General features: G+C 41.3%; 1 protein-coding gene across 4 annotated transcripts in view; it reads right to left on the reverse strand.

Moving 5' to 3' along the window:
• Positions 1–25,951, reverse strand: part of SORCS2 (sortilin related VPS10 domain containing receptor 2) — a 530,032-nt gene that overhangs the window by 67,967 nt on the left and 436,114 nt on the right. For all 4 annotated transcript variants that reach the window (XM_071753437.1, XM_071753435.1, XM_071753436.1 and 1 more), the window contains exons 6-8: positions 21,441–21,505; positions 19,183–19,301; positions 14,965–15,054 (exon numbers count right to left, since the gene is read on the reverse strand). In XM_071753437.1, coding sequence (XP_071609538.1) covers positions 14,965–15,054; positions 19,183–19,301; positions 21,441–21,505 — 274 coding nt within the window. The remainder of the gene's footprint in view (positions 1–14,964; positions 15,055–19,182; positions 19,302–21,440; positions 21,506–25,951) is intronic.

Here is a 25,951-nt window from a genome sequence, read left to right on the forward strand (position 1 = left end):
GGTGACAGAGGCAAGAGCTGACCAGATGGGCACATCCCTGGTTCTGTCTCAAGGTGGGATAGGAGCTACTGAGTCAGCAGAAGCAGCACACAAAGAGCCAAAATATATGGTACAAGACAGAAAGATTAATTCGGGGCAGACTGGAGGAATCTAGTGAAAGAAAGACTGTAGAAGTTTATTGCAATGAGAGAGAGTTTATTATTCTCTTAGCAGCAACTCTTACCAAGAAAGAACACAGCACTCAGGCTGCTGGATGATAATTTTTTTTCTGAGGCAAAGACTTAACAGATCCTTGTTTAGCAAGTGAAATTGCACTTCTGCTGCCTTGAACTTTGTTCCTTTCATATAGAATTTACAGTCTCAGATTTCCATTTCAGCCTTACTGCTATTTTCCTTTCAGTGATTTCTTTTCTCTCAAGGAGCAAACCAGTTCTTCAGTTTATACAACTCTGAACTAATTCTGCACAACAGTTTATGCTCAGTCATGATAAAATCCTCTAGGAAAATTAGTTGAAAAAGTAAGGAAAACTGTAAATTTCTTGGCCAGTTTTTAAAGTTATATTTCAAAATTCTGGATGGCAAAGACTGCTAAAAATCTAGTTAAAACAAAGCTAAACTGTCATGTCATTCTTGTACTATTCCTATCCTGAAAAGATGAATTTAAAAAGAGGAAGAAGAAATTAATTGACAAGTACAGAAGCTGGGTCTTCTGTGCACCAAGTCCAGCCCTTCAGCCCAGCTCCCCACTGCTCAACAGATGACAAGTACATGAAGATGGGAAGTCAGCAAATACTGCTAGATAGAACTTATTGTCACTACAGAGTTAACTAGTAAGGACATCTGAGAAACAAGAAATATCTTTGTAGGAAACAGGTGCCAGGAATTGCCAGGTAATGAGCCAGGCCGGTGCCCAGTCTCACGTGTGCCCAGTTAGGGCTGGCCCCACTGAGCATGCTCAGGACCTAGGGCCAATAAAAGGTGAGGCTGGGTGTAGCCAGGCAGCTTATTCCTGAGCAAGATCGGTGCTAGGCTGGTCACAGTTAATCCTCGCTGCTAACTCAGATCACCAATAGCTCCTGTCTCCAGCTTCGGTATCGAGCTCGCGCTCTTGACGACGTTCAGTTCCTGCAACATCTGGTGGAGAATGCGGGCATAGACCTTCAGTCTGAGCCCCCTCTCTCTGAACGATCCAGAGCGAATTCTTCTAAATCTTCATTCTTCGAAAAACCTTAGGAGTCGGGTAAGAAGATCTATTACCTCTCCTTTTTTCTACCTCTGACTGACCTAGAAAGGAATAAGGAAAAAATGGGATTGTCAGCTAGCACCCCTGCTAATGAAAGGCCGGAGGCAGCGGTGGAGGGGCGAGATCTCTTCCCCGCCTCTGCGGCCGCATGGGATCTCTGGCAGGAAGTCCGCAACCTGCTGAAAAACCTCCATACCCAAGAAGTGGCAAGAAACCTAACCGGACTAGACGATACATGGGGGGTGGTAATTGACTCTTTAAAAGACATAAAAGCCATAGCAGAAGCTGCGCTCGCTGAGCCGCCTCTGCGGGGAACCACAGCACCTCCCTCGAAGGAATCACCTGCTGTGGTCCCCTCGGCACCACCCCTCGAAGAAGAAGTCCCCAAACAAGCGTATTTGGGCCTAAATAACGACAAACCGGCTATAAAGGGCATGTCAGGCAAAACCCACCAGTCTGTGGCTGAGCTCCTTTCCGACATCGGCCCAGACGAGGTGGAGAAACACCCCGAAAATGACGGAGTAGAGCCGGCAGCATGCGGACCATCCAGCTGCTGCCAGGGTCTACCCCTGCCGCTGCCCTCATCACCAAGGAAGGCTAAAAAGATTAAAGCAACCACCCAACCGGCTGCACCCTCCGGTCTAGAAGAAAAAATGTCGGCCCTTCAAGATCAAGTTACTCGGGCCATGAAATCCATGGAGAAGCGAATACTTGACATCGAACGGCACTTGGCTTTCAGGCAATATAGAAGCCCACCCACCCTGTCCGATAATGAAGCGGATGATGTCCCGTCCCCACCGCGACCACGACCGGGTCGCTGGTCCGGTATCATCCGTGATGCCATCCTGGAAGGTGACTGGGAGCCGAGCACTGTTGCTTGCCCCGTCCTTCAGAGCAACAGCGGCCTGCCTGTATTTGAGCAACATTCCTGGAAGACCTTGCAGCAAGCCAGAAAAACGCTGAAGGAACAGGGTCTCAGGACAGAGAGTGGCCAGGCCGTATTGGATAGGCTCTTTACATCGGACATGAACTGCCCGTACGACTGCCGAAGCTTGGCCAGGTACCTGCTTACCTCCTCTCAGCAAATTATCTGGGTGAGGGAGTGGGAACGCCTGGCCCAGGCGGAGGCGAATCGGCCCAGAGCACCCGGCGACCCTCTAGCCAGTGTCACTGCCGAAATGCTTACGGGCTCGGGGCGCTATGCAGACGTCCAGCTACAGTTGCAATTCCCGCCAGCGCTCCACCATACCGCGGCAACCCTGGCTCGCCAAGCATTCTACACAGTACCAGAGCCTAACCCAATTCCATCCTTTACTGGGGTTAAGCAGGGAATAAACGAAGCATATCAACACTTTGTTGATCGGCTCTGGCAATCTGTTACGGCACAAGCAGAACTGTCGCCGGAACAGAAAGAATCTATGTTTAAGCTGTTGGCGTTCGAGAACGCCAATCCAAAAATGAAAGCGCTGTTCTCAACACTTCCAAAAACAGCTCAAGTTTTGGAAATGCTAGAAGTGGCGGCCAGGGCCACCCAGAATCAGCAACATCAAGGGATGGCCGGTGCTTTTGCCGCTGCGTTGGAGCCCACCCACAAGCTCCTCGCGGCGGTGGCACAAAAGCTAAACGGGGGTGGAAGGAGAAACCACCCCAATCGGCCGCCCCGCTTGAAACAACAAAGAGAAACCAATCAATCCTGTTCCCGCTGCAATGTCGAGGGGACATAGAAGACGGAACTGCCAAGCGATAGTGTGGTGCAATCGGTGCCAACAAGCTAGCCACAATGATGCAGCATGTTGGTATCAAAAAAACGGCCAAAACAGCGCGAGAGGCCCCCGTGCGGCGACACAAGTAGCCGGGCCGGCGCTGTGTGCCGACTCCCCGCCCCAGCAACACGGGGTAGCCTCGGGATCGATTTACCAACTGCAGTAGACGTAACGCTATCGACTTCGGCTGTCCACAAAATACCGACTCGGATTTACGGACCCTTGATACATGAAAATAGCAAGGTTGGCGCACTTCTTATGGGACGCTCTTCATCAGGTTTGGCAGGACTGATCGTGCTCCCAGGGGTCATCGATGCCTATTACACGGGGGAAATAATGACAATGTGTTTCACATTAAACCCCCCATGGTAATCAAGGCAGGGACCCGATTGGCACAACTGGTCCTGCTCCCCAAAACGGACCTAGGGAAGAATGTCCGGACGGCGCGAGGCGACCGGGCTTTCGGCTCATCTGGTAACACCTTGGTAACCCTGGTGCAACAGATGAAGTCGCGCCCGATTATGAACATTCAACTGGCTACCGGTGAAGAGGAGAAAATCCTCCCCGTAATGATGGACACTGGAGCCGATGTGACAATCATTAACAAAAACTCCTGGCCTCAAAAATGGAAGCTAACTACGGCTTCTGACACCGTCCAGGGGATAGGTGGTGGTTCCACCCCCCTTCAAGCGCTCTAACCGATACAGATCAAATTTCCAGAAGGGCAAAAGCTAACCGTGAGACCCTATGTGTTACCTTTGCCCGGACAACTCGGGGGGTTGATTGGTTGGGATGTGATGAGCCAGATAGGGGGCCATCCTCTCCATCCCGGAACCCACCCAACCCCTTCAAAATTTTCGTTAAGGGCCACTGCAGATGCGCCGCCAACACCCAGACTCCGTTGGAAAACAGATACCCCTGTCTGGGTGGAGCAGTGGCCCCTTTCCAAAGAGCAGCTAAACATCGCCAACCAACTTATAAAAGAACAACTGGACGCTGGACATATCCAGCCGTCCGTGAGCCCGTGGAACACACCCATCTTTGTGGTTTCAAAAAAGTCGGGCAAATGGCAGCTAATACAGGATCTTCGAAAAATAAATGACCAGATGTGGCCAATGGGCGCCCTCCAACCTGGGCTGCCCTTATTAACCATGCTGCCCAGACGCTGGCATCTCCTGGTCATCGACTTAAAAAACTGCTTTTTCACTGTCCCTCTGAACCGTGAAGACACCGCTCGCTTCGCGTTCACGATCCCATCAGTCAACAAAAGTGAACCAGTGAAGCGATATGAATGGGTAGTGCTCCCACAGGGAATGAGAAACTCACCGACGATATGTCAATCATATGTGGCATGGGCGCTCGCACCGATCAGAGAAGCAATGCCGGGCACGATAATCTACCACTACATGGATGACATCTTATTTTGCCAACAAGCCCCGTTCCCCGAAAACATCAGCCAGGTCTTGACCGATCGGCTCAAGACCAAAGGACTAATCGTAGCTCCAGAAAAAGTCCAAACAAAGTCACCCTGGAGCTACTTAGGGTGGAAAGTGACCAACGGAATGGTGAGACCACAAAAATTGGAAATAATTCATTCAGTTAAAACACTGAATGACGCCCAAAAACTGGTGGGCGAACTCCAATCGGTTAGACCCATTATAGGTCTCACCAACGCGGACATCCAGCCCTTTTTGTCTTTGCTACGGAGCACTCAAGCAGGGGCGCTTGTGGACTGGACCGAGGATCATTCAAATGCCTTGAAACAGGTCGTCCACAAGTTGGCAACCGGCTATGCAGATCAGCGAGACGCTGCCCACCCCATCAGAGTGTGGTTATGTAACCACCCCTCATTCCCCTTCGCACTACTCCTTCAGGACTTCACGCGGGAAAAGAAACCAGAGGGACAGAAATTCGACAAAATGCATAACCGAGACTCTAGAAAATCAGAGTCTGTGGCAATCCTAGAATGGCTATTCCCTCCCCATACGGCCCAGAAGGGCATTTGGCAGAAAACAGAAATCTTAGCATTCCTCATTTGAAAGGGACGTCAACGTTGCCTGGAGGTAGACGGCCAAGAACCGGAGTGGATCAACATCCCCATCAAGACAATCGATTTCGATTGGATGCTGCAACACTCCGAGCCGCTACAACTCGCCTTACTCGGATATCCTGGCGAGGTACGTCATGATGGCCCGAAACATAAACACCTTCAAGCCATCAGACAGTTCCAGTGGGTTGAACGACCAATTGTCTCGGAACGTCCAGTGCCTGGCATAACAGTATTTACAGATGCTGGGAAAAGATCTCGAATGGCCGCCTGCGTATGGCAGGACCGAGGCCAATGGAAACAGCATCTGATTCCAGGCACCACCGAAGACAACCTTCAAACTCTGGAACTGCTCGCCATCATATGGGCCTTGACGCAGTGGCAACGCGTCCCCATTAACATCATTTCCGACTCACAATATGCAGTCGGAGTAGCAAACCGTATTGAGGATGCTCTAATTAAGCCAGCGCAGAACAAGAGGCTACAGGAACTCTTTCTATCACTGCAGCGTGCGCTGAAAATCCAAACGCAGCCATGCTGCATAATACATATCCGTAGCCACAAAACAGCACTAGGCTTGGGGGAAGGGAATGCCAAAGCTGACTCTTTAGTCAGCCTGCGAATACAAAATCCTGTCACCGAATTCGCCAAAGCCCAGAACAGCCATTCCCTATTTCACCAGAGCGCTAGGGCATTGAAGCGCACATTTTCCATCACTTGGGAGGAGGCAAAAGGCATCGTTAAAGCCTGCCCCCAGTGCGCTCAATTTGGCCCTGCCCTGGGAATGGGCGTGAATCCACGCGGGCTTCAGGCTGGGGAAATTTGGCAAATGGACGTAACGCGTATTCCGGAATTTGGACACCAAAAGTACGTACATCTTACAATCGATACCTTCTCAGGCATGCTTTGGGCTACAGCTCAGACGAGGGAGAAGGCTCTGCATGTGATCCGCCACCTTACTAACTGTTTTGCTGTCATGGGGATCCCTCAAGTAGTGAAGACAGACAATGCGCCCGCCTACACAGGCAAAAAAGTCAAACAATTCTTTGCTACTTGGGGAGTGAAACATATTACAGGAATCCCCCATTCGTCTACAGGGCAAGCGATCGTAGAAAGAGCTAATCACACCCTGAAGACTTATTTACAAAAACAAAAAGACAGCAAAATCATGGATCCTCAAATGCGGCTCAGCAAGGCTCTTTTTACTTTGAACTTCTTGAGCCTAAGCCGCGACTCGCAGGAGCCACCCGTCTTACTACATTATTCGTCACAGAAAGTCATCCTCATGCCTGAAATCCAAATCTATTATAAAGAGCCATCGACGGGACAATGGACAGGGCCCAGGCCTTTGCTATTTACCGGGAGAGGATACAGTTGTGTCTCATCAGACTCTGGACCTCTCTGGGTACCTAGCAAATGGACGCGCCCTGCCCCGACCAGACCAAAACCACCAGCGCCGAATAACGAGGCACCTCGCGATTAAGATCTTCGCATTCTTTTTCATCTCTCCCCCACAGAAAGAAAAAAAAAAAAAAAAAAAAAAAATTGTATAAAATTGTATAAATATTGTATAAAATTGTATATTTGTAATAATAAATAAATAAATAAAATAAAAAAAAAGGGGGGGGGGGGGGGGGGAAATGTAGGAAACAGGTGCCAGGAATTGCCAGGTAATGAGCCAGGCCGGTGCCCAGTCTCACGTGTGCCCAGTTAGGGCTGGCCCCACTGAGCATGCTCAGGACCTAGGGCCAGTAAAAGGTGAAGCTGGGTGTAGCCAGGCAGCTCATTCCTGAGCAAGATTGGTGCTAGGCTGGTCACAGTTAGTCCTCGCTGCTAACTCAGATCACCAATAGCTCCTGTCTCCAGCTTCGGTATCGAGCTCGCGCTCTCGACGACGTTCAGTTCCTGCAACATATCTTGATTGAGGGAATGCAAGTGTTTATTACTTTACATAATTCATGGCCACATTAGGTTGTAATCTCAGCATATCCTATAAGGAATGCATTTAATCTTTAGAGATTTCATGCTTGGATGACTGCAATTGCCTTCTTGCTGGACCTCTTGCTTACTCTCACCACATTCTGCAGGCTACTCAAAGTCCTGGTAATAATTTCATTTTTCTGTAATTATGCTATTCACACAGGTCTTATTCAAATTAATTGATAAAGATCTTCTTTACTACTAACTAAAAATCTTCAGATTTCTGTTTATGTCCAGGGTGCTTTTTTTGTATACATTCAGTATTTGTGCTTTCCTTTCATTTCTATACTTAAATGAGAGAATTCATGCACTTTCAGGTGTCCCAAGGCAGAATCTTTTTCCAGGTTTGCTGTATCAACCATGTTGTTTCCTCTGTGAATTGCCCATTCTTCCATGAACAATCTTCTCTCATCTCTGTAATTTTACTTTTGCTCTGTCCAGTCTGCCAGGGCTGCTCTGTTCCATGTCTTGTGGACACAAACAGCCATGCCTTCACTATTCTAATTTCTCTCTCTCTTTCTTGTTTTTGGCAAAGCTCACGAGAGGCAACTTGCATCAGCAACAGACTGTGATTCCCAAATACCAGTACTCTCCATTTATTTTATCATTTTCTTGAGTTGTGAGCTTTTATACAGTTCTGAGATGCTATGAGCTGTATTGTCCAGAACTCCTTTTTGTAATCTCTAAAACCCCACGACATTTCTTTGTTTGCTAAGGTGTTATGCACTATATTATCTAAATTCCTTTGCCACAGTGTTTCCTTCATCCTCCTGTCTTTACTGAGTAATATACCACACTAAGCACAGATGTCTGTATGCTCATTACTGAAAACCTCTGGAACTGCTGACAGGTTCAAGCCAGTGGACCAACCCAGGGAGTGGGATAGTTCTACCTCTAGGTGCAACCAAAGCCCGCAGAGTGCTCTAAAATCCACTCTGCATTTAAGCTCACAGAGTCATTTCCCTATGGATGGATGTAAGTAGATAGAAAACAACTTTGAAATAATAATGTTAACAGCCACTTCAAGGAAAGTAGGATAACCTGTTAAATACTGGCTATAAATCACAGCAAAGGAGATTTAGGATAAACACATCAGATTATCCTTCTATAGTAAGGCCAGGTCATACACACTGAGAATAAAATGCTTAGGGAGGCAAAATACTCTTCATCTTCAGGAGAAGATTAGAGAAGTATCTGTCAGGACTGGGTTAGAAAGATGACCATGCTTTGGGAAAGGACCTCTTGAGATCCCTTCCATGTCTATTGTCTATGATCCTGTGAAAACAGGAGAAAACAAAAATACATCTTACTGATCTTACTTGAAATGTTGAACGTACAAATAGAAATATTATTTAAAAGAGTTTTGCATGTTTCAGTTTTGTGGTTGGGTGTTGTTTTTTTCTTTGTTTTGTTTTGGGTTGTTTTTTTTTCTTGGTTGGGTTTTGTTTTGTTTTTTTTTTTGTTCTGTTTTAATTCAAGAGCTATAATTTCTAAGCTATGTCAAAAAAATCAAACAATTTTCAGTCACATATGAATTTCAACATGATCATGGAATTAGAATTACAGCCAGCTGCAAATCTGTTGATCAGAATTACTTTCCTATAAAAAAATGCTAAACAAGTCCTGAAAGTGATCAAAGGCCATGTATTAAGAACTGGTATGATTAAATAAGGCATCCATTGGCAGCTCATATCACTCCTGCTCTGTCAGGCACTTGCAAGATGCTACGTTTGTATATCACAGCAGTAGCAGAGAACACAACTGTTCAAATAAACACAAACATAGATTCAGAACAATGCTACAAATAATTAGACGTGTACAAAAGCCAAGTTGTGCTAAAAGATGAGCATCTTTTCAAAGAAACTTCATATCTCCAGACAGATCTGGGTAACAAATGAGTCTGAGGGTATATGCATGACACTGAAAGAACTGTGCATGTTCAACCATGCAATGGAGAGCAAGCCTCCAAAGAAGTCTTCTAGAAAGTAGTGTAACAATCAAATATTGCTTCTTAAAACAACCACACTTGTTGAGAACTATTTTCTTACTTTAACACACAGACACCAACATGATCAGTTTAACATGTTTTTTAAAATTATCTGCTTTTAATGAAGTTGTATCTGTTGTCACAGAAGGCTGAATGAACACTAAATAAAAACAAAAAATTAAAAATCAGTCAAGAAACCCCAAAGCATTAAAGTATTACAAGAGTTAGGTTTGGGGGAAGTTGAGGATAGGAGGGAGGAAAGAGGTTTGGAGGAAGAAGAGAACTGCATTATTTTCACTGCATACAGTGTCTTACCATCCACACTTAGTAACTTACCAGCCTATAAGTCTGCTAATACTTTATAGAATTTAACATTCAAGAAATGCTCAATATGATTTATTGTATTAGTAAATGTGATAAGAAATCCTGTAACACAAATAGAATCATAGAATCATAGAATTGTCTGGGTTGGAAGGGACCTCAGAGATCAGAACTGGACACAGTACTCGAGGTGTGGCCTCACCAGCACTGAGTACAGGGGAAGAATCCCTTCCCTGGACCTGTTGGCCATGCTGTTCCTGATACAGGCCAGGATGCCATTGGCCTTCTTGGCTACCTGGGCACACTGTTGGCTCATGTTCAGCTTCCTGTCAATCCAGACTCCCAGGTCCCTCTCTGTCTGGCTGCTTTCCAACCATTCTGTCCCCAGCCTGTAGCACTGCATGGGGTTGTTGTGGACAAAGTGCAGGACCCGGCACTTGGCCTTGTTGAACCTCATCCCGTTGGAATCAGCCCAACCCTCCAACCTGTCCAGGTCTCTCTGCAGTGCCCTCCTGCCTTCCAGCGAATCGACATGACAACGATCATACAGCAAGGTAAAGCTCCTTCTTGTTGTAAAATGTGCTGATGATATACGAAATATTATTAAGTGACGACACTAAGGCAAGGTTCAGCATAGCTGCTTTGATGCTACACAAAAGGACTGCAGCACTTCAGTCACTAAGGCAAACAAAGACTCAAAATTCCTGGGTTTTAATCTTACAATTTTCACTCTTCTGTCAGAATTTTACTCCTCTGAAATCTTTTAAAGTTGTGGTTGGACAATAGATTAACCTGAAGCAAGTGATAAATTAAACTAAGGATCACAGGAAGTATCAGAAGTACAACAGCTGTAAGCACTCAAGGTTTTGTAGTCTCAGCCTTGACCGCCAGTTGCACCACATTTATACCCCTGTAATCTCTTAAATACAATCAAGGTAACTGGATGGCACATATCCCAGAGATAATCTCCCTAATCTCCCTTGCCTGGCTGAATTAAAGGGTGCAAGGAGAGAAATCAATGTTACCCTGAGAAGAAAATAACAGTTCCTTGAATCCGCCTCAGAGAAATTTGTGTGACCAGAGAGACAGAGAGCTTCTACAGCTCAGTTTCCCGGCTAGTGCTGCAACACCACCCAGGAAAGGATTACTCCTACTGCATCAAATGCTACTGCACTGTCTATTTGTATTTTTTTCCCTTTTCTTTTCATTCAACAGCCACTCCAATAGGCTTTCAGGACAGACCAGTAGTCCTGCTGCAGCTGCAAGCTGCTTTTCTGCCTTGCAGAGAAACTACCTCATTCCTCATCCTAAGCTTCCCAAAGCAATGGGCAACAGAGGTGGCAAAGGTGCTACCCAAGCACAGAAAAAAATTATTGGGAGATTAAGTGCCTTGCAAAATGAGCTCTCACAGCCCCAGTACTTTGTAATCCAATCAGCACACAGCCAGAGCCTCAAAAGAACTTTGCTGGCAAAAGGATTGCAAGAATCTTTCCTGTCATTTCTCCTGTTAGTGAATGGACCCACTTCAGGAATCCTTGAAAAAGTCATGATAAGAAGGAACTTGAAAGAAGGGAATATATGCTTCAAAAGACTGATGGCTCTTTAGGGAGAAAGAGTAAAGCTGCTCAAAATATTTTAGTCTTGATAGTGTTATACCAATTATTGGATGATACAGATATGACTGGAAGAAAACTTGTGGTTAAAATAGTGATGTTAGTCTCAGACTGAGGCAAGAAAGATGTGGGCTTGTTTTGAGCCCCTTGGAAGGGCACTTGGGAATAAGTGAATACAAAGGATATAAGCAGGAGATAAAGGCATGTATAGGAAATTCATATTACCATTAATACATTACAGACAAACTCATTTCAGGATTTTTCTTTTAGTTTTGTTTATTTTTACTCTGTATTCTCTTCTATCCGTTACCTGTAAAATTTTACCTTATTCACAAGATTGAATAGACTTAGAGATCAAAACATATGAAAGAACTAAACTTTCTGAATTGCAGTACTATATAAGAAAAAACTAGAGCTTTTGCCTTATTAGGATTTTGTATCTGGCATGAACAAGTACAGAATCAGTGAGTGCCTTGTATCAGTTCATAAGAGGAGATCATTATCAATGGAGTTTGTTTACTAGAGGTGAGGAGGGGATTCAGAATAACTAAATTATTTCAGATTGCAACAGTAAAACTACTGTGATTTGTAGCAGATTCCTTGCTTTGGTAAGCAATTTGGTTAACAATTTTTTTGCTTGAACTGTCAGAATGAACAGATTTTCCATTTTATTTTTAGTCATATTAGAGCATAACCTGGAATCCTGAATAAGGACCAGAACTCAATGTACTCCAAATTTCCCCTTCTGCTTTGGGGAATATACAGGCAGCCTTTTGTATGTTCTCACCAACCTTACCTACCCCTCCGTGTGGCACAAGCTGGCACTTGTTCCCAGCCAAATGCAGGGGACAGATGTCTGATTCAAAGTAGTATCAGTATCAAACATGCTACAAAAAAGTCTCTTAAGGAGGCAAAATGCTAAAAAATATTCTGCATTCTATTCAGTAGATGCTCCCCCAATAGCTCTGATCTCTGTAAATACATGGAGGTGAGGTAAGTGGCACTGTGGAGCTAGAACATAGAAACTTATTACAGGTAAAGCTTGGTGGAGACTGCTTTTAGCAGTCTTTAATTCAAGCATAAGGAGGCCTTGAGAAATGTCCAGAGACAAATAGTTACCCTTTTCTAGGTTTCTCTTTGGGACTACACTTGGACAAATACAGACAAACACAATTACAAACAATATAAAACAACTGAAAAACCCTGAAGCTCAGTTCATTCAAAATTTATTGTTTTAAATCAAACTTAAAAAAAGAATTCTTTGTATATACTCTCATTCTGTTTATCTCCTAGTAACATAAAAGTAGCAATTCCCCAGTCACGTGTTCCAGATGTACTCTTCATGTGTCAGTGTCTTTGCTGTTATTCTACTTCTTTGAAAAATTTAACCAGTAATGTGTTCTCATGAACCCTTTCCCTTCTGTTAAGAGTGGATTGGGAGATACCGTTCTACAAAACTAAGGATTCTCACTGACATACAGTGTGATGAAAAATTTCTAAACTGTCTTATTTTCTTCAGTATCTAAAATATCCACTGATTTGTGAAGGTACTAAATAAATTTTTTTTAAGTGTATTTTACTGAAGAGGTTAAAATTTCTCACATTCACTGCTACTCTAATGGTTGTCTGACTTCCAGGACAAAATTTCTTTGTGAGATTTTCAGCTCTGTTGTGTGCAGGTACCCAAGAAACTTCTCTCGGAGGCATCATCAAAATGCTAAAGAGATGCAGTTTATTTTGTTTCACTCATTGCATTCTGCCTGAACTAAGAAAAACACAAAAACATCCTTTTCCAAATGACACAGTCATACTGTTCCTAGCTTGCTATTGACTCTATCCAAAATGAAACCATTAACTATTTATTTATTCAGTCAAGCCTGGAGTTAATCTTCTTAGAAAGGGAAAAAAAAACCAAAAAAACCAAAACCAAAAAACCCACTAATAAACAAAGCCCATATTGTCCAAGACAAAGAATTCAGCATGCTGCAGTATTTCAAACAATACAGACTATGTATGACAGAAATACACTAGTATTCATACACTGAGTTAAGACTGACATTTTCTGACTATGTCAGAAGCACACTTTGTAAGAGCATATGCCCAGTAAACTGAGCTGGAGCACCTCCCCTATGAAAACAGGCTTGGTTGAAGATGTTGGGGTTGTCCAGCCTTGAGAAGGCTCTGGGCAGATTTTATAGAAGCCTTCCAGTACTTGAAAGGAGCCTACAAGAAAGCTGGGCAGCTTTTTACAAGGGCATGTAGCAATAGGATAAGGGATAATGGCATCAAACTAGAAGAGGATAGCTTTAGGTTAGACATTAGGAAGAAATTCTTTACTGTGAGGGTGGTGAGACACTGGCACAGGTTGCATAGGGAAGCTGTGGCTGCCTCATCCCTGGCAGTGTTCAAGGCCAGGCTGGATTCTGTTTGGAGCAATCTGCTCCAGAGGAAGTGTCCCTGCACATGGTATAGGGGTTGGAAAGAGATTATCTTTAAGGTGCTTTTCAACCCAAACCATTCTATGGTTCTATGAAACACCTCCCCACCTCCTCCTACTCTCAAGTATCTGCTTTCTACCTTTCCATAAATTTGGTTCCTTCCAACTTCAGTGAGGCAATGGACTGAGCAGGAGGCTGGGGTCATCTGTGGAAGGGTTTCTTTCTGCCACACCTTGCTTGCTCTCTGCTTTCTTTCCCTGCTCCTCACTTTCCTTCTGTACCACTTCTGAGCTAGGGGCCATATCTGGCATATTTTAACACTTAGAAATGGATATTCTCCTGTTAATTTCCTATTTACAGATTTTCCAAAGAAAGCATAAAGACTACATTGCAGGTCTTAAAAAACAGCGAGATAATTATGTGGAAGGATTCATGTATTTACCTGTCCTTGGCTATACATTTCTTTCACAAATAAGTAAATAAAGAAATAGCTATTTCCATAGTGCTATTGGAAGCATATCCCAAATAATATTGGATGGTTTGATTTCAGGGTTTTGTTATCAAGTTGTATATTTCACACCAGAAGACTATTGACCACCACTTAGACAAAAAAAAAAAAAAAAAGAAATAAAATCATAGAAATATGAACATGTTCTTAGCGTACAATAATAACAAAAGAAGGGAATACATTGTACTCCACTGTTCTTCATTAGATTAGTAATGAATTTAACGTGTGCATTTCAAGACATGGAAAGTTAGTATTTCTTAGTTAGTTCTCTATTAAGTAAGTGACAAAATCACACAAAAAGGCAGGAACCTCAAAAGTTTTCTTGACCAAGTTCCTACTGGGAGCAGCACGAGCTGTGAGACCAGACTAAGTTACATGGGGCTTTATTCAGCTGGGTCTTTAAAATCTCCAAGTCACTTTTTCTTCAGGATTTTAGAAGCCTTCTAACTGTACTTCAAGTTATGAAACACATTAAGTGCAACAGAAAAATTCTATAGCATCAGTTAGACCATATGTAAGTATCTGTCTGTGCTTTATTGCTCATTTACTATGCAAATATTGAAACCCTGTCATCATAAAAATATGCTAGCCTGAAGGAACATCGCAACAAGCCTTGTTATTTTGTTCAATAATTAAAGTTCATATTGGGATTCTTTGGTGGAATAGAGCACCATCAACTGGTAATATTCCCATATGTCATTATTCATGATTATACCAGAAAACACCACATGGAATTAAACTGTAATTGATTCTGGAAAGAACACTATCATTACATTGATACTGAGTGTGTAGCAGTGTTTCATGGAAGCAAAGCTCAAATTACTGAGGTAACTGATGACAAATAAGCTATCATGTGTTCTTGCCCTCTTTGGTTTATGAGCTAATACATCCCTAGAATTAAAATAAAATCAGTAGAGTAAAAATATACCACAAATGAGATTAAGGAATCTTTGCAAGGAGAAATTATGATCTCAGAATAATGAGGTTAAAAAAGAAAACAACAAAACCAGTTTCGGTAGAAAGAGAAGAGAAATACAGAAATTAAAAGAAGTGTGAATACTCACTTTTGGCAGTGCATATTTTGGCAATCTCATCTGTACAAATCCACTGCGACGGTAAGACACATAATACTTGGTCTGATTTCCCAGGGTTGTCTATAGAAAGCAAAAACAGAACTCTGAGAGAGTTTTTGTTAACTATAAAGGGTTTGTGAGAGAAGGCTATTTTTTTAACCTGCAACTGAAGGTTGCTATTACTATAGCACATAGCTATTACTTCTATTGCATATGATTAATTTGCACAGCGTACTACTAAAAGAATAAATACAAAATGGTGAGAAAATAGCCTCCAAATAGACTCAGAATCTTATGTTCTTCCACTCTTTAGGAAGAAAAAAAGTTATTTACTTCCCTCTTTTGCCATTTCATCTGTCATGGGTAATACTCAAGATCAGCATCTCACTGTCCCCAGTCCTTATTGACATCTCTGTACCCATGGGACTCCCACGGATCTACCCTGCAGAAAATGAGGCTCCAGCACTCTCTAGGTAACAGGTAAGGATGAGCGACACTGGCCATGAGCACCAGGTATCTCAAGGGCAAGCAGCACTTCAGCACCATTACTCAAAGCAGAGAATAAACACCAAATAAAATCACACTAACATTACATAAAGCATTCGCTATGTTTGACCACTATTTTCTATGCAGGATAAAACATTCCTCAGTGCCAGATGCTGACATACCACGTGGAAGATAATTACACAATTCTGAATCAACTGGCTGGTGAATTTGAGAGTCAGCAATATGGGCTGAGGACACAATTATACACTTACATGAAGAGGTTAAACATGTATTTCAAGGACTGATGTATGGGAGTGAAGCTAGATTAGGTTTTATATAACATACTTATGGTCTTCTGAAGATTTTCACCAAAGAAAGCCAACAGAAATGCACATTGAAAGAACACCACTGAATGACTATTACCCATTAGACCCTTTCTCCTCTTTGGAATAGCAGATACACTGGCCATTTTAAGACTTTCACATTATTCAAAAAGAATCAATGCAAACCCTGTTCCAAAGTATCAAAAAGGAAGATTCTTGTCAAGTTTTGGACAGTGGCTGGGCAGTAATAGATGCTCTCTGTTAATCCCTGCTGTCATCCCAGAGGGAAGAAAGGCATAAGGAAGAGAGACTTTAAGAGAGACTTTAAAATCTTGAGTAGGTAGAAGGCAGCAGGAAGGCCTTAACCCATCTGCACACCAGCCAGAGAAACCCCAGAGAGTGCTCTTGGGAGCCATTATATACTGAGCACCATGGGAAGGAGCTCTGTGATTGGCTCACTTGGGTCACCTGACTCATCCTTTCCTCCCATGGACTCAGATGCCCATGATCTCTGCCACCGTGGCAAGATAGAAATAGGCACAAATAAATATTTCCAACCTCTTGAGCAGCATCAGATTAGGTTAGCAATGTTTTTAGTCTTTGGTAAATGATATTTCTTCTTTTTCCACCTTTTTTCCCCCCCCCCCAGAAGATCAGCTAGATAATGGTTAGTCAGTCATTTTCACTAGGTTTATAAAGGGTGGCTGCTTTTCAGGAATGGACTGGTCAAAAGAGAAAATGGGAAAAGTGAAATGAAGCATGAAAATTTTTTCTCTGATTGCCCATGACAAATCAGAGAGTGGAACAGAAGCACAAATAGATTTGAATACTTTCTTTGACTTAGAAAATCCATTTTTAATCCTACCTTAATCTCACTGGTTTTCTTGTCAACTTTTGTATTAAAAAAGGAAACCTGACTTGGAAAACAGTCTTTCCTAAAGCATGCAAAATTGACTTGGCTCGGTAAAAATAGGTGATACTTGACAGCACATCCACCTGCCTGAATGGTTTACAGACATCAAGGTACTTAACATTGTAATTGTTTTCACTCATTTTTCATACCAATTTTTTTTTTTTTTTTTTTCTGTGGTAAAAAGAGCGTGATGCCCTTCAGGAATGTAATTTCTTAAATGATAGATTAAAAAAAAGAATCTCACCATTTATTTAATTAGTGATAAATAGCAGTCTTATCCATCTTTCCATAGCCTTCTTGATCATTATGCTTTTATTTTATGTCACTCATTTTAAATGACTGAAGAGTATGCAAGGCAAGCAGAGTTTCAGTTGAAGCAGCGAGTCCTGTCAAGCCTCACTGACATCGGAGGCTGGTCTGTACATTAAAACAGTGCTGGAACTTTAATCCTTCTACTAAAATCACCTCTGAAACTGTCTGACTGTCAATGCAAACTGGAAAAGGAGTAAGTATTAGAAAGTTCCCAATCTTTCAAGATATAGAGAAACTAAAGAATTAGGGTTGAGATCTTCCTATGAGATAGTAGAAGTCTGAGATTTGGGCAGGGATTAGCAGTGCAGAATTGAAGTGCTCTGATTCCCAGCTGCACTGCTGAGGGGATGGGAGTGATGCCAGGGGAAAAAAAATGCTTTCTTGCTCAAATGAGTCTGTCCCATCTTTCTGACACATATTTGTGTGATACTGAGAAGTCCCTGAGCAGATTCTACCTTATGTAGCAATGTTTTAGTCTAGCGACAAAAGAATTTCCATGTGGTTTCAAAAGCATGTGGTTTCTCAGACATGCAGCTGCTGTGTGGTTTCACTGGAACATTTAAGTAGTGTCCCATGCCACACCTCAGGGGTGGCTGTGCTTCAGATGTGACTATAGGATCCCAGAATTATATGCTATCCTCCAAAAATATAGATACAGCTAACTATGAAACAATTTAGCAAGAAGAGATATTTATAGTGCAGACTGTAGAGGTTTATATTATATGCTGTGATTTACTGCAAGTAAGTCTGAAAGGAAAAGATTAGACATGTTTCCTCTTGATGTAGAATTTAAGCACATCTCTTCTACTGGCACTGACAGGTCTCAAATCTGCAGACTATGTTACCAATGGCATCATTTTGCTAGTAGCAACTGACCATTCCTTTATCTGTACAGTTCCAGGGTGCACTTCCATTTCATGTTTGCCCATGCCTGGCATAAAGTAGAGCAACGACAGCCTGAGATGCAATAAAGGCCTGTTCAGCCTTGCAGAACAAAATGCTTGAAGAGGAAGTAGCCTCTATTTTGAGCACAGTGCTCTGGAAGTTTAGATGGTGCAAAACACTTCTCACTGGCTATATGGTGTGAAATGGATTTTGGAGTGTGCCTATAATGGTACCTTTGAGCAAGGTGTCATGGGTTCCAGGCTTGAGCTGAAAACTCAAAAATACCTTTTCTAATCCATTTTGCTGTTTCTTCGTATTGCTTAATGTTATAAGCAATATGGACCTTTGAAACCACTGTGCCAAACAAGAGGAGGACAGATCTTTTGTCTGTTTACCAATTTACTGATCCTTTTGGAAGAAACAGCCACAATGGGAAAAAGCTGCAAAGAAGCCAATCTGATGTACCCCAACGCAGTGGTGGGGAAAGCTATCCATCACCACAATATCACTTTTTTGCAAGAGTCAGTAAACATGTTTTTGCAGGAAGCAAACCATAACAAAGGGCACTGAGGAAAACAAGCAACTTCCCTAGGAAAATCAAACCCCCCCCCCATCAAGTAGGACGAAATCTTTCTTTCAGAAGTTTGTAGCTCTGACAGATTCAAATCACAGTCTCAAAAAAGTTTTCAAGTGTGCCTGAGTTGTACTTGGTGCCACAAGACTGAGGAGTTTCAGCCCAGGTTTCTGAAGGTAGGTCTTGTGGTTTGGGAGCCAAATGATCCCAGTGTTATTTGCACTCCCAGAAGTCACTCCAAGCTTCCCAGCTACAGCCATTTCACCCTTTCACTTCCTAAGCACAACTATATAAAAATCTTTGCCCAGGAGACCCTCTGCACAAAAGAATCTGTGTGAAGAAACTGAGCCACTACTCTCAGTGGCTTTCCTTGGATGCCCTTCTCAGGGAACCTCTTTGTACTGTGGAGGTACCAGAAATGATCCAAAAATGGTCCTAACACATGAGAGAATTTTAAAAAAGTAATTTTGAACTTCATAATCCACTTGAAAAATTCCATCTAATAAAGTTAGGTCAGTGATAAATTAAAATCACTAGTGTAAATAGGCAACTGGTTGCATTGGTTTTTCTGATTCATAGAGGGCTTTTTTCCACGTACAATTTCATAAATCGCCATTTACACTCTGGAGCAGGCTCCTAAATTACGATGTTTATGCCCTGTTTAAAATTTTTATTTTTTAATTTGAAAAGTTGCTGTCTCCAGAAAGTGGCAGTACCTGAAGAAATATGTAGTCATCCTGCACAGTGAGGGAATCCCGATCAGTGCCACCAGCAAACTGGACTCTCATTGTCTTATCAGAGCAATTTTGAATCTGGCAAGTGATGTAGCGATAACCTGAGGGAAGAGAGACAGAAACAAATGTCAGAGCTATCGAGGCAAAAAGAAGCAGTATAAAATGCTATTCATGTAAGAAAAGTGCTGCCTTTGCCAGTTGAGTTAGTTGTGAAATTATTATATTAAACCCTCATGCAAGAGTTTTTCAATCTCCAGTGTACTGAGGATATACTAACTGCTTAGAGTTCAGATCATTCCTGGGAGGCAGCCTGTTATTATCCAAATTTTGCTGGTCCAGAAAGACTAAGGGTTAGATGAATGAGACATTCGTGGGTGGGGATAATAGAAATGGCTTTTCTCACTCAACCTATGCACAGAGCTGAATTACTCACTTGGAGAAATGGCAGCCTGACACAACATAACTGAAGTCAATAGATCAACCCCTTTACAAAATTGTAATGAGTGAGAAGAGAATCAGACTCCATTTAATAGACAGTGTGCAGAATTTTAAAGGCTATTTTCAAAGCTCTGTAGGAAAGTTATGACACACCATTAATACACTATTGGAACTGCTCCATTGGGGCAGGACTTCTGTACATGGAGTCAATACCTTGTTGAAAAAGCCTGGACTGATTTACATCAGTGGCGGCTATGATCTCCCCCTTCCTCTTTGGTTAGCAATGGGCAAGGAATATCCTCTCTCCCTGGGCTGTCAGAACAGCATTGATTCATGTTTGATGCAATCTGCTCTTACCAGAGAGAGCACAGACAATAATCTTGTCCTAAATCAGTTGTGGCCCAAAAACCTTCTCAATTCAAAGCGTTGTACAGCTCACCCTTCCTCAGAAGCTTCTGAGCACAAAGCACTTGAGTGACTTTCTCAAGTGTAGTGACAAAAATGTGATAGATGCAATTCTGTGTCCAGATTGTCCCCATGTTCCAGGTACAGCATGAAAGAGAAAGTAATGCACCTCCAGGTAAGTCTTTCATTAATTTTGTAGTGTGATAGAAAATATATTCCACACTTCATGACTTTCAATTAGAAAAGGCCAAACCAGTATACTACATAAAAATATTTGTTTTAAAATCTGCATCTCTTTATGAGGCAACTAGAGTCAATCCAGGTTCTCCTATTTATGTCCAAATCATTACCACAGGATATTTCAACAAAAGCAGCAATAAACCATTGAAAATTCCTGTAGCTATTCATAATTCTCATGACAAGCATTAGAGTTCCTTTTCAATAGGTAGTAAAAAGATGGTGTTTCCATTAAAATCAATGGTAATGCTTGTACTGACTGTAAGTGCACAAAGTCAGCTTTCTGGTAGTTCAGAGAGGAGATACTTCATGAGAGTTGATTTTTATTTTTTTCCCCTGTCATTTCTGTTAAATAAAGAAAATATAAAATCTTTCCATCCAGCTCCTGAAGAACCTTCTTATATTGCCTCTAGACAAAGCAGCTGATGGGGCTGTGCAGGAGTCACAAAGCCTCAGAAATCTTACTGCTAAAAGATTTAGAAACTTTGTCATCCAGATTTCAACATTTTTAATAGGGCTCAAATGAAGAAAAGCTATGCAATCATGGAAAGTCAAACTTTACAATACATTTTTAAGACCACACAGGAAGTCAGATGATCTGCTTCAAGGAATTAAATTATCTCTCAAGAGTACAATTGGTAACAAGAAACTATACAAGGTTTTGGAATCGTGGTGACTCTTTAGCACAGGACATCCTGATTGCTAATCTGCTCTTTTATTTATTTTGCTTTTGAAGTCTCAAAGTATACTGGATATTGCAAAAAGAGGAAATGGTGGTTAGTGCAGTAGGATTGACATATGCAATGATTCACTTTAACAGACACTTACCCAGCACTAACACTGCACTGTCAGTTTTATTTGCAAATCAGGAAAAAATGTTCGATGTTTAACTGCCAGAATGAATTGCACTATTAATGGACACTTTCAACAGAGCATAGCATCTTGATGTCAGTTCACTTTAGGGTGGAAAACAAGTAAATTTTAAATTATACTGTATTTTTATATAGAAAGACAGCTTTGCTGACTACAGATAAACAGAGAGAGAATCTGACATGCACAATTTCTCTTCTAACTAGTTTTAAAAATAACCCAAAAAGAACTCTCTAAAAACAAGAGAAATGGACTATATACTGGGTATCAATTGATTTTCATCTGCATACCTCCACTGGGGTCCTGGATTTCCATATGAACTAAATCAGGGTCTCCGTCAACTCCAGCAATGGCCCTGTGAACATAATATAATCAAGTTATGCAGAGGCAGCTGTAGAATAATAATTACATGGATTCATGTAATTCTTCATACTAATATGAAGATACATACATACATGTAATTCTTCATACTAATCGGTTTTAATATTCTAGCTGAGAAAGGAAAATAAATGCCATTTATAATGTTCTGTTACTAACATTTTTTTTTCTACTTGACATTATGTTTGGTTTTTTTTTTAATCTCTTTGGAATCTCTTTTACTAACATACACATACAAATGGGATCTGCTGGAGAATGGAACAGAAATAGGTGTGAAATTGGCAACAAAACTTCATAACAATAAATACATATGCACACAGAGATATGCATATACTCACATGCATTGGCAAGCAGTAGAGCACCTTTTTACAGTTACTTTTGACATAAACAAGGCAGCTTTAGTGCTTAAAAAGACTTAGGTTCTATTAGGTTAGAAATATCTTGAACTTGACCCATGGCTTCCAAACAAGTGGATAAAACTTTGCTTAGTATATTCAAGAGAAGAGTAGATTCTGCTTTGACAAAGGAAAAAAGTGAAGAATAATTTTGAGAATAATATCCTGAGATGGAAATTCAGTCAAAATTGATCAAAATGCAGTTTAACTTTGAAAAGTTGTAATGGGAATACAGGCTGATTTTCTCTTAATATCTCCCATGTCAAATATGCTCAGCCAAAAGATGAATTTTCTACCCTCGGGGCTTTCATCCCAACCTGGGAACAGCAGCCCCAGCTGTGCTTTTTCTGGCCCTTCCATTGTCATTAGGCAGGCAGACTCTGCAGAGAAAGCTTTGAGCTGACAGTTGTGCTGTCACTAAGCAGAGCAGAATCCAGCCCCACTCCCACAGCTACATCACTCTTCACTGGCATGGTAAGAGTCCATCATGTCAGCAGATGTGAGCTGAAGTCGTGCAAAGGAGATACATTAAGTGAAAAAGCGCAGCTGGATGAAGATATTAAAAATTCCTCTTAAATTACTTAAGAGAAAAATATAATTTTGATACAATTATTATTAATAAAATGTAATAAAACTATACTTTGGATTGAAATTACATCATTGTTTAATGATTTTAATAGCACTGATTTATGAGATGTTAAAACTCAGACTCAATAATTGGTGGCTCCTTGGGAATGCAGGCCAGAGGGAAGAGACTGGATGATTTCCACTGCTGCATAACAACCAGAAATAATCACATATGCTGTTTTTCTCTAATAAGATAAATGATCAGTACAAAGAAGGAAGGGTTGAGAGAATTTTTTAGTAAATATATGGAAAAATCTTGGTTTTATTAAGAAGTTAGTCTCTGAGACACAAACTATTCTAGCATTTCAGAGGCAAAACACTAAGTCAGAGATGATCCTGTACTTACTGAGGTCTGATAAGAATATATATATATATATATATATATATGCAGAGGGAAAGGATCTATGAACTTTTTGCTGTATATGTTTTTCTAGATATTCACATCACCAAACATGCTATCAACTCTGCAGTCACCTTTTTGAAGGAAGAAAATGATGCTTGCTGAATATTTAACTTTTTGTGCTGTATCCCATGCAGCTGAACCACAAACTAACAGAAAAGTTAGGGCTGAAATTTTATAAGGCTTAGGCTGACATGTTGATCAGCATTAAAAATGCAAAGATAGTTTTTTGAGTACATCTGAAACAATTATTTGGATGTATAATTTATCAAACACAATTTCATAAGCACAGTTTGAGATATTTGTCAATATGTTTAACTTCTTGTATTTCAATAGCTCAGAAGTGGCAATGATCTCATGCATACTGGGTTCCTCCTGACAGTGGCAGCTGGCCCAAGTAGCCTCTAATCTTGCTTCCAGTGTAATCTTTTATTGCAAGAGGTTGCAACTGATCTGTTTTAAGAAACACTGCATGGATACAGAAAATGAAAGCTTCCCATTCATACTTTTTTTTTCATTTATGTTGTTTTGTTGGTGTTTTTTGTTTTGTTGGTTTTTGTTGGTTTGTTAATTTTAATAAATCACAATGAAGGTTTTTTAACAGAGGCAGGAAAAACTAATAAATCTTTTCCTGTGAAGTTCAGAGATTTCTTATACCCCTCCTTTTAAAACTATCATTTATTAACCAGAACAGCTCTTTCTAAAGGTAAGTCCTCTGTTCTCAAACCAGTTGGATCACCTTCCAGGGTGTCCATTGACTATAAAGAAGGTTTAAGACAAGAGGTCTGGGCTGCAGTTGGACAATTTGCTTTTTATTGCTCTACCACCTTAAGCTGTCACATTCTGTTGTCTCCAGCCTTGCCTCTCTCCCTCACTACTTCACAGTCCCATTGAAGGTGACAGGTTCCAGCACTGGGCAGTGCCTAACACCATGGTGGCCTTAGGAAGATGTAAGCCACAATGCTGGCAAAAGAGAAGATCATTAAAAGACCTGTAGATCTCTAACTTTCTACAAATCTAACAGGTGAGATGCACTCTTTAAGTGCAGAGTTTATCCATTCTAAAAGGCACAACTTACATAATATTTCAAAACCAGACTTTGCATTTTTCATTACTCTATATAGATAAGCTGTAACAGCCAAGACTCTGTACTCACTGAAAATGTTACACCCTGAGAGTCTAGTTTTGAATGAAAGCTACAGAATAGTTTCCAAACTCCAAAGTCACTTTACTCAGATTTACAAACATTTAGGAGTAGGCCTAGATGTTTATATTCATCCACTAAAATTCCCAATCCATTTCAGGCTACCTTTAATTTTAGATCAGACAGGTTTTCCTCTAGGAAAAGAATTATCTCTTGTCTGAGTGTACTATGCAGCATAAAACAAGAGCAACACGCAAGCATTTCAATTCATGTAACAGCATGGTTACAACAATTCACAATTAAAATAGCCCAACTTGATTGTAGGGTGGCATAAATACAGGCAGTTTACATATGCTGCTTTGCTTTCCTGTGAAGACAAGTTCCCACCATCTCCCTTGTGCCTGTCTTACACCATTTTCATCCTCTTGGCAAAAGCAGTCCTGCATAATGGAATTTGACAACCTTTTGCAGGAATTAGTTTTCTGTTTCCTGTATTACCAGATCGTGCCAGCAGCTGAGCACCAGCCCGGTGGAAAAAAAAAGCTGCAAGATAATCCCTTGTGGTGGTGCAGAGGGGAGGCTGCCTTAGCCCTGGTGCAGCCTTTGTGCATGTCTGATAGTTTATGTCATAAAGCTCCATGGGAGAGCAGGACACATTTTTTTCCATTAAGGACTGAGGGATACCAGAGCCCTTCCATATGCATAAGTTTTTTTTCTTTTATTTCAGGGAAGTTTTCCTGAAATATTAGCTGTTGTATGACCTAAGTCTTCACATCTCTGAATTAGTGATCCACTGGGTAATTCCAGGACCTGAACAGCATTAGAGCAGCATCAAAATGCTGCAACAGAGGGGACTAAGAAGCTCTCTTTATCTACCTCGGTCTGTGTATATATGTGTATTCCATTTATATAACTATTAGGTATTGTGTAATTTTATATAAACATGATAGCTAAAAATTTAGAATTTTCTGTTAAGAATTCCCATGATGAGGACTTTGGCATGACTTTAATAATATTTTTTCTTTCTTTTCTTAGTTATTCAGCTACCTTTCTTCATAAAGGGCCCTAGTACCTTCTAACTCCAGTTGTATGCAGTATTAGAAAAATACCAATACTCAGCAAAAGGTTGATATGTATGTAATATACATCAACAAAAATGATAGCTGACAGGTAATAATACACATCTCACAATGTGGATCCTAAGCATCAGTCCCTTAGATAAGTATGATTCGTATTTTACTTCCAGCAGGAAACATTGCTTTGTTTCCAGTAGTCCAGGCTCATTTTACAGGGGAACAGTTGTCCACAAACACTAATCAAGCAGTCTGCTATGGAAATAGATCTTCTCTACCTCCAGTTGTTAAATATTTGATGCAGTTCATTTGGGTGCATATTAATGAAGAGACATCTTCAATCAAGACATCTGAAAACAAACCCAAATCAAATCAAGCCTGCTTGCTGCTCTGCAGGAGCCTCCAATCAAAGGCCACCTGAAAATGTGCCAGTCTCCTCAGTCTGCCCCTCTCATAATCTCTGAAGTTTATCCAGAAGGTAACAAATACTCAGCTTATACTGACTGATTTATAGCAAGTGGCTTAGAGGGCACTGCCTTGCCTAGAAAGCAAGTCAAAAGCATGAAAATGTTTACACCAAGTAGCTTAAAATGGCATTGACTCTTGGCAGCCTGATTACTCAGGGAGACAGAACTGATTTGATTCATAAAAGCTAAAAATATGTTTTATTATGGCTAATTTGTGTTTCAGTCCTTGCTGTCTTTGCATCTGCTTTGAAAGACACACCTTTAATGGGTCAGGCAATGCCCTACGTGGCCAATGTGTGCTGCTCCATATTTACTCC

Source organism: Heliangelus exortis, chromosome 10 (genome assembly GCF_036169615.1).
Source record: "Heliangelus exortis chromosome 10, bHelExo1.hap1, whole genome shotgun sequence".
NCBI classification, from domain to species: Eukaryota; Metazoa; Chordata; class Aves; order Apodiformes; family Trochilidae; genus Heliangelus; species Heliangelus exortis.